Source organism: Battus philenor, unplaced genomic scaffold, assembly GCF_028537555.1.
Source record: "Battus philenor isolate CCGP_79_NKW_IND1 unplaced genomic scaffold, ilBatPhil1.0.hap1 SCAF_7, whole genome shotgun sequence".
Lineage (NCBI taxonomy): Eukaryota > Metazoa > Arthropoda > Insecta > Lepidoptera > Papilionidae > Battus > Battus philenor.
In genome coordinates, this window is record NW_027181737.1 from 11115039 (window position 1) to 11127863 (window position 12825).

The 12825-nt window shown below is 33.9% G+C and overlaps 1 protein-coding gene across 1 annotated transcript in view; it reads left to right on the plus strand.

The window, feature by feature from the left end:
- Nucleotides 1-4687: 4687 nt before the first annotated feature.
- Nucleotides 4688-12825, plus strand: part of RhoGAP100F (Rho GTPase activating protein at 100F) — a 46545-nt gene continuing 38407 nt past the window's right edge. Inside the window, exon 1 of the mRNA XM_068774419.1 lies at nucleotides 4688-4774. Within this exon, the coding sequence (XP_068630520.1) occupies nucleotides 4688-4774 (87 nt within the window). The remainder of the gene's footprint in view (nucleotides 4775-12825) is intronic.

Here is a 12825-nt window from a genome sequence, read left to right on the forward strand (position 1 = left end):
TAAGCTGCCCGTATGCAGCGACTTTTCACGACTTTGTCTATGTCGTCGGCACACCTAGGGAGGTCTACCAACGTTGTGTCTACCTCGTGGTTGCCACTCGAGAACCTTTCAAGAATCTTGTATAAAGTAACATATATACATATATTTGTCGTAGGTAAGTGTCGGGAAGTAGCATGATATGTCAAAGTGAGACTAGAATAACTAATTTCTTTTTTGGTTAATTAAAGATATTAAAAGATCTATGTATCAATTAATGTAAAATACTACATTTTAATTCGTTTTAATATCAGGGAATTTCTTATATCTGTGCATTTTCAAACCTACAGTCTTTTAACTTTACAATTTACAACATAATTAATTACGCTCATATGCAACATGTAGAGTTATAAGCATAGAATTTCAAGAAGAAGAAGTTCAGAAGTTGTCAGTTACTTTATGGTCCGCCCTATCAAAAATCAATAGTCTCTGAAATAATTAATAACGTAACCATAACACAAGAAAAAGCGAATCCAACATTTATATTGCTACATATTAAAATTAATTATTGCTTCCAGGTTTCTTCAGACTGCACTGCCAGAAGTTTTTGATATAACATATATAAATAAATTAATATAACATATTTCAGAGTAATCGCTTATATATACATGGTAATTAGAAATAGGTGTAAACGTTTCAAGGCTTTACACGTATTTCCAATTAACCGATATAATAGGTTATACGGGAATAAGTCAGATTTAGGTTTATATTTAAAAGTTGAATTCGGTAAACCAAAGCGAGATGTAAGAGGATATAAATACCCATCCTTGTGCTAGTTCACTATTAACGATTTTCCAACGCTTTCATTCAGTTCAGCTATTTCAGGTCAGGTCACTAGACAGTCTGTACGTACGAGCAAACATTAAATTTGTGACATTAACCTCTAAAGGCTTTGAAATCTTGAAATGAATTAAGGTAAGCATGCGTGGCGCGATTAGCACTTCACCTTCCTAACCGTTTTAATGTTATCGGCACGCAAACCAAGCTTTTATTATAGCACTAACGAGCCTCCCCGGCATTGCGCGGCTTTTTATTATGAAAATATATATTTTTTTCAACGGCTAAAAGATTGTTTAAAACAAAACTTTTTTATTCTTATATATTTATTATCTGCTTAAATACATCATTTAAATGTATTATTTATGTATATACATACACACACACACACACACACATATATATATCGAATCTGCAGTGAAGATCACGGATCGGCAAGCGCAGTGTAGAACTTCTACCCACAAGGTACCACAAGGGATACACGACGTTGTTAAAGCCAGAAAGCCAGCTTCCGACCACAATTTTTATGTCCAGCGATGGACGGATTAAATGCTATCATAGTTTGATGGTAGCGGTGTGGTTTTTTGGAGGATAGAAATCAACACCACAAATATTATTCTACTCTACTTAATTGTATAAAACTTGTTACGGATTAATTTTCTTTGAAATCAAAAACTTTTCGCAGACTTCGTCGAATCTTTGAACTTATTGTAAAAACAGTGGAGTAAACTTTTATTTTATTTTAACTTTAGAAACGGTTTCATGGAGAGAATCCTTATAAACTTAATTTCAAAACAAGACTTATGTTTTCTATGGGCCGACGACAACTGTAATAATTAGTCACGTGGGCCTGCTAGAGCAACCTTAACATCGTATTAATTATTGGTAACTGGCTTTACATAAAAAAGTGAATTGTTTTTAAATTTTTTCTTATTTCCTTTTTTATTTTCAAAATGTGGGAAGTCACACTTTATGGCGCCTGCAAAAAGGAATACTTATATAAGTACATATTATGTAGTTTTTTTTGCAAAAATACATTTCGGTGTTGTCAAAGAATAGATTTTTGGCAAGTATTGCTAAGAGTTTTATGCAGTGGTAATCCGGCGATGGAGGACTGTAACTTTTATCTTAGGTTACAGGTTCGATTTCCGGGATATTATCTTATGTAATTCACACTTTGTTAATTAATTACGTAGGATTGTCACTGTTCACAGACAAGTTTCCAGAGGATGGACAGCAGCGTCCTGTGCGTACCACAATATCAAATTGCGTTTGCCACTCCTCTGCCAAGCGTGGCGATTATGGTAAATCCTGCAATAGATATCTTTGGGGGAGGTGTATACCTTGTAGTGGGCTTATAAGGGCTGTAACAAATTTTACACAAAAAATGCCTGGTTGCATACGTCTAATTTTCGATTTAATGACAGCCAACATGCTTTTTCCCTAATAGCAATTAGGAAGGTATCCAAAGAATGAAATATAAAGTGGCAATGTATTAGTAAACTATATAGTGTCAAAATTCTTCGATGTTTTAATAGAATTGTTGATGACACTTACCTCCTCTCTCAAAGCTTAAGTTATTTGAAACAATAACATTATACGCCTGTGAAATTGTTTTTGTATCTAAACATTAATAATTGTATTCTTGTCTAATATCGCAAAATTTGATAGCATTGAATGTTGAAGTTATTGCATCGAAAAAGTCTTAGATTAATTTTAGAATGATTGACAATAATACTCTTCTGTACGTTTCTTGTTTACTGTACAATACACTTAACATTAAATCTTTAACTTAATAAACCCTTTGTAAAATGTAACCTTTTATAGTAAATAATAATACGAAAATGTCTTAAAACAGGACGTAAGCAAATATTCTAATCTATACGTACTGTTTCAACCAATAAATTAAATATATATCAATATATAAATTATATATATATATATACATATTTATACATATATTAAAATTACAAAGAAATATACTCCTTTCATCTCACATTTCGGCAATTTGCATTGCTTTATGGAGGCAAACAGAATTTCCCTAATCTTCTTGCCAAGCGTTGAACGAGTATTGAAACGGTTAAAATTATATTCTAAGTATCGTAAATTCGACTAACGTTAGAAGTCAGTTTAGCGTAAAATAGAAAAGCAGAAGATAGACAAAAGATTATGTATTTTCTAGAATAGATATGGAGAGATTTGCAGAAGAATTAAAGTCACCGACGTAACTCGAAGCATTGCCCGTCTAATGTTGCAGTAGGCGAGATAAACCGCTCGTGCAATTGATAGCTATTGGGGTAGAAAGGTTCTCGAGTGGCGATATGAAGATGAGCCGATAGACGAGGCATTAGTAGGCCCCCACTATATGAACTTCAGTTCACCAGTTCAGTTCATATTCAAGGACGCGGCAAGTCGTTGAATGCGGGCAGCGTAAGATAGCGTAGGTCTGTGATTTATAGTGATACATATAGTTCACAGACCCCTTCGTTCCGTGAAGTCGTTTCCTATGAAGCTGTAAAAGCCGCAACGCTAACAGCAAAAACTTCACATGAGACAATAGACAATAGTAGATATCTATCGGCTGATAATGATGATGAGACGACAAGATCTTTAAAGGATTTGACAATAAATTGTTCACAGGTTCCTAAATTTATGTTTTTGAAGTATAATTGAAACTTAGTAGGTAGTATTATTTACCATTTGATTAACATTGGGAAGGCTGACATATGCTTTGTTCTAAGAAATCCAACGTCGCCATCTATACGGTCGGATGTCCGTTACATTTTAAACCAAGATTATGAAATTACATGACACTAAGAGTTAAGGATTTTTCTCGACTTATTTTTTAAAAGCTGTGATTAGCGGAATCATTATCTAAATTTAAATGATAATTTTTTACCCATAACAATTTATTGCTATCATAAAATTTTGTATATCTCGAAACACGGATTTATCGTATCTCTTAAAAGGACAAAAAGGTACTATTTAATTTACGTGACTTAATATTTACCTATTTATCATTCCCTGTTACGTACGAACTCGGTGATTCTGACATGTGTGTGAAAGTAAGCACAGTGTGTAAGCTCAATGCCAAGAAGCTCGTACAAATTCCATTAATTTAAGGCCGTGTTACAGTAACGGAGTCTTAAAGTACCTAAGCAAAGTTTGTGACCCTCCCTTATGCGGTTTTGACGGGGTCTTTGTGCGGTTGGGGGAAGTTACGAAAACCGACGCGCAGAGAGGCTTATTAGTATTTTTAGCACACGTGTTACAATTTTGTTAATACATAACAATTAAAAGGTTTTATTAAGTTTATTTTAACGTTATTAACACATAAAATAATTTGGTTACAGTTGTCTATTTGATACAACAGAAAAAAATAATCAATGAATTTAAAGGGATGTAGTGAGTAATTTACTACAATAACTGTTTATTGTAACTGACCACCTGTTTGGATTTAGTTAAATGATCATTGATATGGGCCCCGGTGAAGGGTTAGTCACCGAACACGAGTGCGGTGCTTAATAGTGCTGTTATCGATGTTGGAAGGCGACTAATGGGTCGTCTCGCGACTCGGTTGCACCTCGGAAACGGCTCGCACCGAATAATCGCATCGATCGCCAAAAAACTAACCCACATACGCACTGGCAGCGTAGCCGGAATTATTAATCGCGAGGAGTAAGTGGGCGGGCGGGGTGCAGGGGCGGCGGGACGGCGACGCGGGCAGCGGCAGGGCGCAGGCGCGAGCTGTCGGCGGGCACTTCGCGAGGAAGGCTCGCGCGCTCCGGCCGCATCCTGAGGCCCGGCGGCGCCCGCGATGCGCGACGAGCCGGCCCCGCGGCCGCGTCCGCAGGCGCCGCGCTAACCTGTCCCCATGCAGTGGCGCAAACTAGCCAGGTTGAAAACTTCGCCGGGCGGACCGTCCCGCGCTCGGAGAATGCTCTGCTGCGGCCGCAGGAAGGTATGCGATCCGATCGATAGCGCGCGCCCAAACCGTCGCCCCTCCCGGCCCGGACGCCGACGCCGTTCGACGACCCCACTCGCTAACGCTCCAGCTCCTAGCCTCTTTAGTTGTCCTGGTAACTTAAATCTTCTAAATCTCCCTAATTTCTTTTAATTCACTACCTTAATTATCCCATTTCCCTAGTATTATTTTCTAGAAAACTATGCCTTCGCAATTTGACCATTTATCATATTACAAACATAATTTACGTTATTCAAAAATTGTGTAAAATAATTTTTTAAAACCATGTCCACGCTATTACCAGGAAACATTATAAAATTCTCATTGACCTAGCTTTTATCTTTTACTTTTAGCAACCCAGTGTCTTTATTAATATCGTTTGACACTGCTTTAAGTCATTAAAATGTAATTATGATAATTTATAGTGAATATACAGCGGTTAGCTTAACGATGCTTTTAATCGCTCCTGAAGCATCACTCGCCATTTTGTGGACGTTTTAACATGCGCTGAGAGGACACTATCTTTAAAAATGCATATTTTAAATCATGAATGGTGTAAGATGGCTCTTGCTATCAAGAATTACATAGGTTACATTTTAAATATTAGTTATGTATTTAGGACACTTTTAATTGTCATCAAAGTAGGTCGGTCATTCGATTTTAAAAAGATCAAATGTCAAAGTTATCGACTAATTATGGATCAACGCTACACAATTAATTTATACCAACCATAGATAGATATTCATTCGGAAAGCTATTTTTAAAGGAGTTTATTTATGATTCTTGGGGTAGTATTTAAATTGAAGAGGAAAGTATTCGGTTCTCCTTTACTTACGTTGTTGTCCTGATCAATTATTTACCAAGAATTATTTGAAAGTATGAAATAAAATAATATCGGTGAAAACTTTTACTTACCATTTACACACTGTTTTGCCTAAAAGTTATTCATCGCATGGTTTTTATTTTTTTTACTGTGTATCAAAAATAAGCATTTTTTTATTTTAAACGCTTTCACCGTGATTAGGTCTTCGCTATACCAGATAGACGACATTTACGCAAGTAACTTTATACTATCTTTTTTCATCTAATGTACCATTCGTCATCTGGTCTTCATCGTCATCAATTCAATTATAAGACGTCCACTGCTGGTGTTTCCCCGAGATTACGAAAATGACCGTTTGGAAGCTTACAGCATTCAAAGTCTTTCGAAGGCCTTAACAAGGTCGTCTGTCTACCTTGTAGGTGGACGTCTTACGCTACCCATGCCGTGCCATGGTTTCTACTTCAAAACCTTCAGGTTTCAGCGACCATCTATTCTGTCTGCTATGTGGGTTTCTTTAATAGTCTACAGGTTTCCTCATTCCTGTATTTTTATCATTAAGTAATCCCGAGCATAGCCCTCCCCATGGCTGTTTGAGTCATTGCCATGCTTGTTATTTCATCTCAAAGACTACTAAATTGAAACCATAAACAAATATTTAATTAGCTATCCTAATTTTATATGTGTCCTATTTTAAAATCTATATATATTGTTTTGTAATGTAATTTTTATTTTATACTGTTACTGCTTCACGGTGAATTTTCGAAATACGAAATAATTGAATTATTAAGTTAAATTGTAATACAAACGCGTATCAAACTATATCTAGGTCAATTGTGGGACGCAAGAATTTAATCGAAAGCCAGTCACCTATTTATAAATAAACTAATGATATTGTAACTGCTTTGTACAAATTAAACGGGGGACGGTTTTATAAACAGACGTTTTTGTATCGTAGCATAACGTATTTTATATTCCTCAGTTTTCTTCTTATGCTTTCAATCATTAGAATTAAGGGACATAGGCCTCTGCCGCAAATTTATAAAACGAACGGTTAAAAGCAACCTGCATTCAGCATCTTTCTACGATTTTAACAAGGTTCACTTTGCGGATGGATGTAGCGCTCGCCGGTCTGTAATCCCACTTTATAACCCTAATGACTCTTGGAGGTCTATGTCCTGCTGTGAACACCCTATGGCTGAAATATGTATGATTATTATCCATAAAAGCATGGTCAACTGGATGCAGTTTGACAGAGTCGGTATTTGTTTGTCGTTATTTGTAGTCTTCGTAGCAGAGCTACGATAACCGTAGCACTGCTACATTACTTGCTAACAGATTGTTGTAAAAGTCAACTAAAGGGACATCGAATTTGCAGATGTCAATGGTCTCGTGATAGTCAAATTACTAAGCTTACTTTTGTACTTCTAGTTATGAAATAGCGAGAGCACCAAAGAAGATTTGCCTAGTACGAGGCATAGGTAATATGACATGATTATCTTTCGTTGCAGAATCTGAATCTCTTTATCGAAATGCTGAAGGTTATATACTTAGTCAATTAATCTACGAATTTAATATAGCACTGATACCGACCAACGATTTGAATAAGGTTTTTCTTCATAGTACTAAAAATACTTAAGTAGTAAAGACAATCATACATTAAATTTAAAAAATAGAACATTAAAAATTCCCGTTTATATATGTGCAAGAATTTTTTAAATAGAATAATAGTCACAAAAAATAACATTTAGGTGTAGTAGATCGATTTAGCAGAAGTTCCACTGAAGCACTTGTTATATGTCCAAGTAGTAATTGACATACATTACTGTACTGTAGCTGGATGTCATAGATGCAGATTGAAGAGAGAATAATGCCTTAAGTCTGGTTTTATTACAATAAGACCCTACTTAATAAGATTTTAAAGAATTATAGACGTTATTCGAATGAAGGCAAAGACCACCCGAGCGACTCCCCGTGACTTAACTATGTCGTCCGTTCATCTAGTGAGGAGCTTACCTATGACGCTTCGACCGGTTCATGGGCGCCACACGTTAAATTTTCGGCCTCAACGGACATCGGATGCACGAGCGATGTGTCTCGCCCACTGCCACTTCAGACAACCAATTCTCAGACCTATGTCGGTGACCAAAGTTTTTCTGAGGATTTCTAATTTTTAATTGAATAATCTACATATTAATAGCTGCCGCGATAATATTTATGTTGTCAAAAGTCACAGGCCAGTTGCAGTCGAAATAAATTAGGAATAATATTTCAAAGTGATCACTTTATTTATTGATTTCGACTTTATAAATAATTGTCCATTCGTTTAAGAACCTTCGTAGCTCAATAAAAATGTAAAATAGAGGAATTGATCTGGATGGGCCTTTTGCTCTTAGTAATACAATCGACGATTCACTTGCTATTTATACATGTATATAGAGTTGTGAGATTTTTAACTAAGAAACTATGATTTTATATTTTTAAATCAAATGTTAATACGAATTTTAAAAGTAATAAATGAGATAGCTAAAAGCAGGAAGTGAAAAATGTAAGCTCAACTTTTCTGTCAAGTATCTTAGCGTTTTTTATCTTCGGCCAACATTATTTAACTGACTCATTTTGTTGATAAAATGCTACAAACGGTCATATTGTGAAAATTTATAGAGGGAAGTATGAATTTAGTAAATTTTCTTTAAAAATAAATGCGTATGTTAAAGTAAAGTTGTCATTAACTTTTATATATTAAAAAAACCAAATTAATTATATGGTATATAATTAATCAGTTTTTTTTATAAACAAATGATTTGGATTTTATAGAAATTAAATTCTATTAATATTTACCTTAATGGTTTTTATATATTAATCATTTTATTGACGTCAATTTTATTATTCTTTTCCTTAGATATTGGTCACTAGGTTGGATGCTTTCATAAATATTTCTTTTTAGTTCTATGCTTGGCGGAGTAATTATGATCGTGGCTGGTTTTTGGCCGGGGCTCTTTTTGATCCGTACATCCAAAAGCTGAGAGATCCAGGCAAATAACAAGTCCCTTCATAGCATCGGTAATGTTTCACATGACATGTCTTGATATTGAGCTCCTGGAAAATTACATTGGCTTTCTTTTTCAGCACAATCCCAAAGCAACACGTTTCCGTTTTTCTTTAGCCCATCTTTGTCTCTAAGTCGTTAACCAACACTAGTAACTCTGAAGATCTTTCGAGAGCCATTTTACTTTGTTTAAACTATTTCACTGCTGCCTTTGTAACTTAATATGTACGAAGGCAGTATCGTATCTGAGCAGTCAGAAAATTATTTCACGTAGCTATTAAAATTACCTAAAGACCTTATCCTAAAGAATACTATAATATATATGACGGTGAATAGGTAAGACTCGCTGAAAGAATTGATGTATAATAAACAAACTTTGTGTAGTACTCCGATACGAGATTTACTATGCGATGATTTCTTCTTCCGCCTGTTTATATTTTAATAAAAACACGTTCATAATATAAAGATGGCTTCGTGCAATTTATTTTATCAATCTTCTAACAATTTATACAATAGAACAGACGGAGCGAAGTAAGGATATGCAATTTCCACCTTACTCTACAGACAAAACAGATTTTTTGATTTATATTTTCTAAATCAAGTTGATGTCAGATGGTGTTTTAAATTAGTAACACAAAAATAATAAGCGACACTTTTTAATTAAGTTTAATATCCAAATAGCTTCTCAAACGGAGCGATATCGCCCTTAAACTTTAAAACTAAGTACGCCCTAAAACTAAGTCAAATGATGGGTGCCATAAAATACTTTTTTTTTCCATGACAAAATTTATATGTGTAAAACAAATATGACCGTACAAAATCTTTATATTAATACTATAGCGTAAACAACTCTAAAATCGATAGATTTGGGCTAGATTTTTATTGCTTATAACTATGTTTAATTTAAAGAGACTTTCCTCTTGTTTAATTTCAAATGGCGATAATGTTGTCGGGTAGAGTTTAACTAGCAGTGCTTATATTTAGCTCGTATAAGCGTTATACTTAGATGGTAATAGTGATGCTAGAAAAGTATTGCTGTCTTCTTTGCAGTACGTACTAAAAGAAAACGCAAAGGAATGTTTGCTAACAATGCAAAGGATATTCATAACCGAAACGTGTATGTTGGACTAATTCGGATAATCTCTTCATAACACCTGCAAACAAGTTAAATTATTAAACAACATAAAAAAGTTAAAGTTAAATTGCTAAAAGGTTTAAAACATGACGCTGATACTACTATTATGGCTTACTTTTCTCTTCTTCTGGTGTCTCTGCACGGCTCTGAATGATGCTGGAAACCAAATCCTGAAATAGTTTTTTATACAGGTTGATTGGTAATACGTGTTAAAGCTGATAGGTATGGGACAGGTAGTAAACAAAATAAAATTTAATATGTAAAATTTTCTTAGTTTAATTATTTTATTCATTATTTCTGAAATCATTGATTTTTGTACAGGATGCACCATACATTAATAAAAAATGGGCTATGCAACCCTACCTTTCAGCTTTTACACTTATAACCAATTATTCTTTATATTAAATACATTTTAGCTGCTGAAATTTATACACAATATATTAATTAACTTTTTCTATCAGACAAAATTTGTTCAAACCAATCGTCATGCTGCGCTGTGTTAAAGATGAAAACATTTGGCGCAGCAGTGATGATGAGGGTTATTCCGCGTCCAGGGATCACGACCTTCAGCAATGAGGACAACGATGCGAGTAGAGCAGGGAGATACTAATTTTTATGTAATTTTTCGAGTATTTATGAGATTTTGTTGTTGGTTGTTGAAATCTTCTAGTTGGTTCTCCTTGGATTTTAAAGTTCACTATCAAAAAGTTGTGGAAATTCCACGCGTCGAAATATTAAATGAAAGATCTGGTTCACAGGATCACAAGCTATAGATGTAAAAGCTTAGTAGGGGTGAATGTGTAGTTAATTTGCTGTTAATTTATGTATGATACTTCTGATCCAAGAATCAATGTCTTCAGAAATAATAAATGACACAATGAGAATATACTTAGAAAAAGTGATTTTAAAATTCGAATTGCTACTTATTAAAATTAATTACTATTCACTAGGTCCCTTAAGATTTAGTACTACCAAAAGTTATAAGGCAGTCGCATTCTAATAGAACAAATAAATTAATATAACATGTTTCAGAGTGATCAGTTTATGAAAGGTAATTGAAAATAGTTGTAAAAGATTTAAAAGCTTTTAGCCGACAAATAAGCGCATCAGTGCAATGAGACATTTATCGCCTTAATACTTTTACATCTATAACCAATCATCCTGTGTATAGTTTTGTTTTAATTTATTTAAGTTAAATTTTGGTATACAACAAATTTGTGAGTTTGGCGTGGTTAAAAATTCACAGTTAGTAAACATACGCGATTACAGTTACCAAGTACATTCATTAAAGCAAGAATTTGACAACCCAAGGCTTGATATACTATGAACTCCAGGCCGCTAATATCGCGCGCAAGTTTGACATATTTACTGCATTTGTTTGAGGATGTGTAATTACGTTGTTAGAATTGTGTTACAGCTGTCTTGAGTTTAACTACTTGAAACTAATAACTTTCAAGTAGGTTTCTAATGCACACATTTGATAGAATTCAGTAAACGAAATTCAAGAATTCAGAAATTGAAAACATTTAAAATTAAAAATTATTGTGTTTTTTTCGTTCTATCACATAATGGACACTTTCACGTTTGTACTCTTTTTTTGATGTATATAAGCATTGATAAAATACTGTTAAATTGTACATAATTTAATTATATTAAATATAACAATATCATTACTTTGTCATTATTAATTTTACACAAATCTTACGCAAATGCAACAAAAAATTACAATATTTTTAAATGTGTAAAGCTCATATTCATTTAAATAATTATATTAATATATCTTCACAATTGACTAAAATATATGATAATAATTAATTTACAAAAAAATAGAAAATGTTAAACAAAATAAAAAACTTTAATAATAGCACAGACTACTCTCACATTACAGGTCCTACATCGTAATGTTTCTTATTTCATAAACTCATTTATCGAATACAACAAAAGACTTATAAATGGTACACTACCATTTATATAATTTTTTTACGTTGTGCATATCAATTAATATTTTAATGATTGTTATTTAATAGTTATTGTTTTATTAAACATTTATTTAACTTTCATTTAATGATTATTTGTTATTTTTGTATTATTTTGTTAAGTTAGGTAGTTATTATTATAAGCCTCTGGTCCGTCCATACGTCTTACAAAATTCGTGTTTTCTACCTTTTATGCAGTTTCTTTATTTTGCACTGTTCATCTCCATCGACATTATTTCATTCGCAAGACGTCCACTACCCCACCTTCTGAGTGGACGTCCTGTACTGCGCTTGTTAGTACATGGTCTGGTCTGGCCACTCTAGAACCTGAGGGTCCCAACAGTCATGCGTTCTGCCTACAGCTACTTCAACTTGCCAATTCACTGTGCCATGACATTTATAAAAAAAAACATTGCTTTAAAACAAAATATTAAAAAAAAATGATAACTTACTCCTGGTATTATATACACCAAAACTAAAGAGTAGCTCTGAATTCTCTGAAGCCTAGATGCTTTTAGCTTTTGTAAACAAGCTGAATATTTAAATAAATTATCTTAGCAACATGACGGTTTGACGCTTGCTATAAAAGGCCTGAACCAGTATTCGCCCAGAGTTGACGTCATCCTATATACATCAGCGTGACGTGACGTCAACTCAATAAAACATTGTATCTAAATGCCACTTTGAAATGTGATAAAGTGCGTTCACTGCATATAAATACATTCATATACGTAGTCATCCATCCGTGTTTATATAATTACAGCTAAGTATTCTTCACTATAATTGTGTTCAAAAGACACAGGATGCAAGTTGCTCCCAACCGGTCCTATTATAAATTTATGAGGGAGGCTAGCGGAGAACATCCTAAGGCTGAAATGTGATGATGATGATATGAATGTCCATGAGTATTTTTTATTTTTGTAAATTCTTATATCGCAATCTCCAAGAAAACCTGAAAACGCTGCTGAATATGTTTATATACTGTAAAGTGCCACAAACACAAATGTATATAAAAATACTCGGTATGTTTTCATGTTGAACAACTAATGGAGTTATAATTGCAAAGAC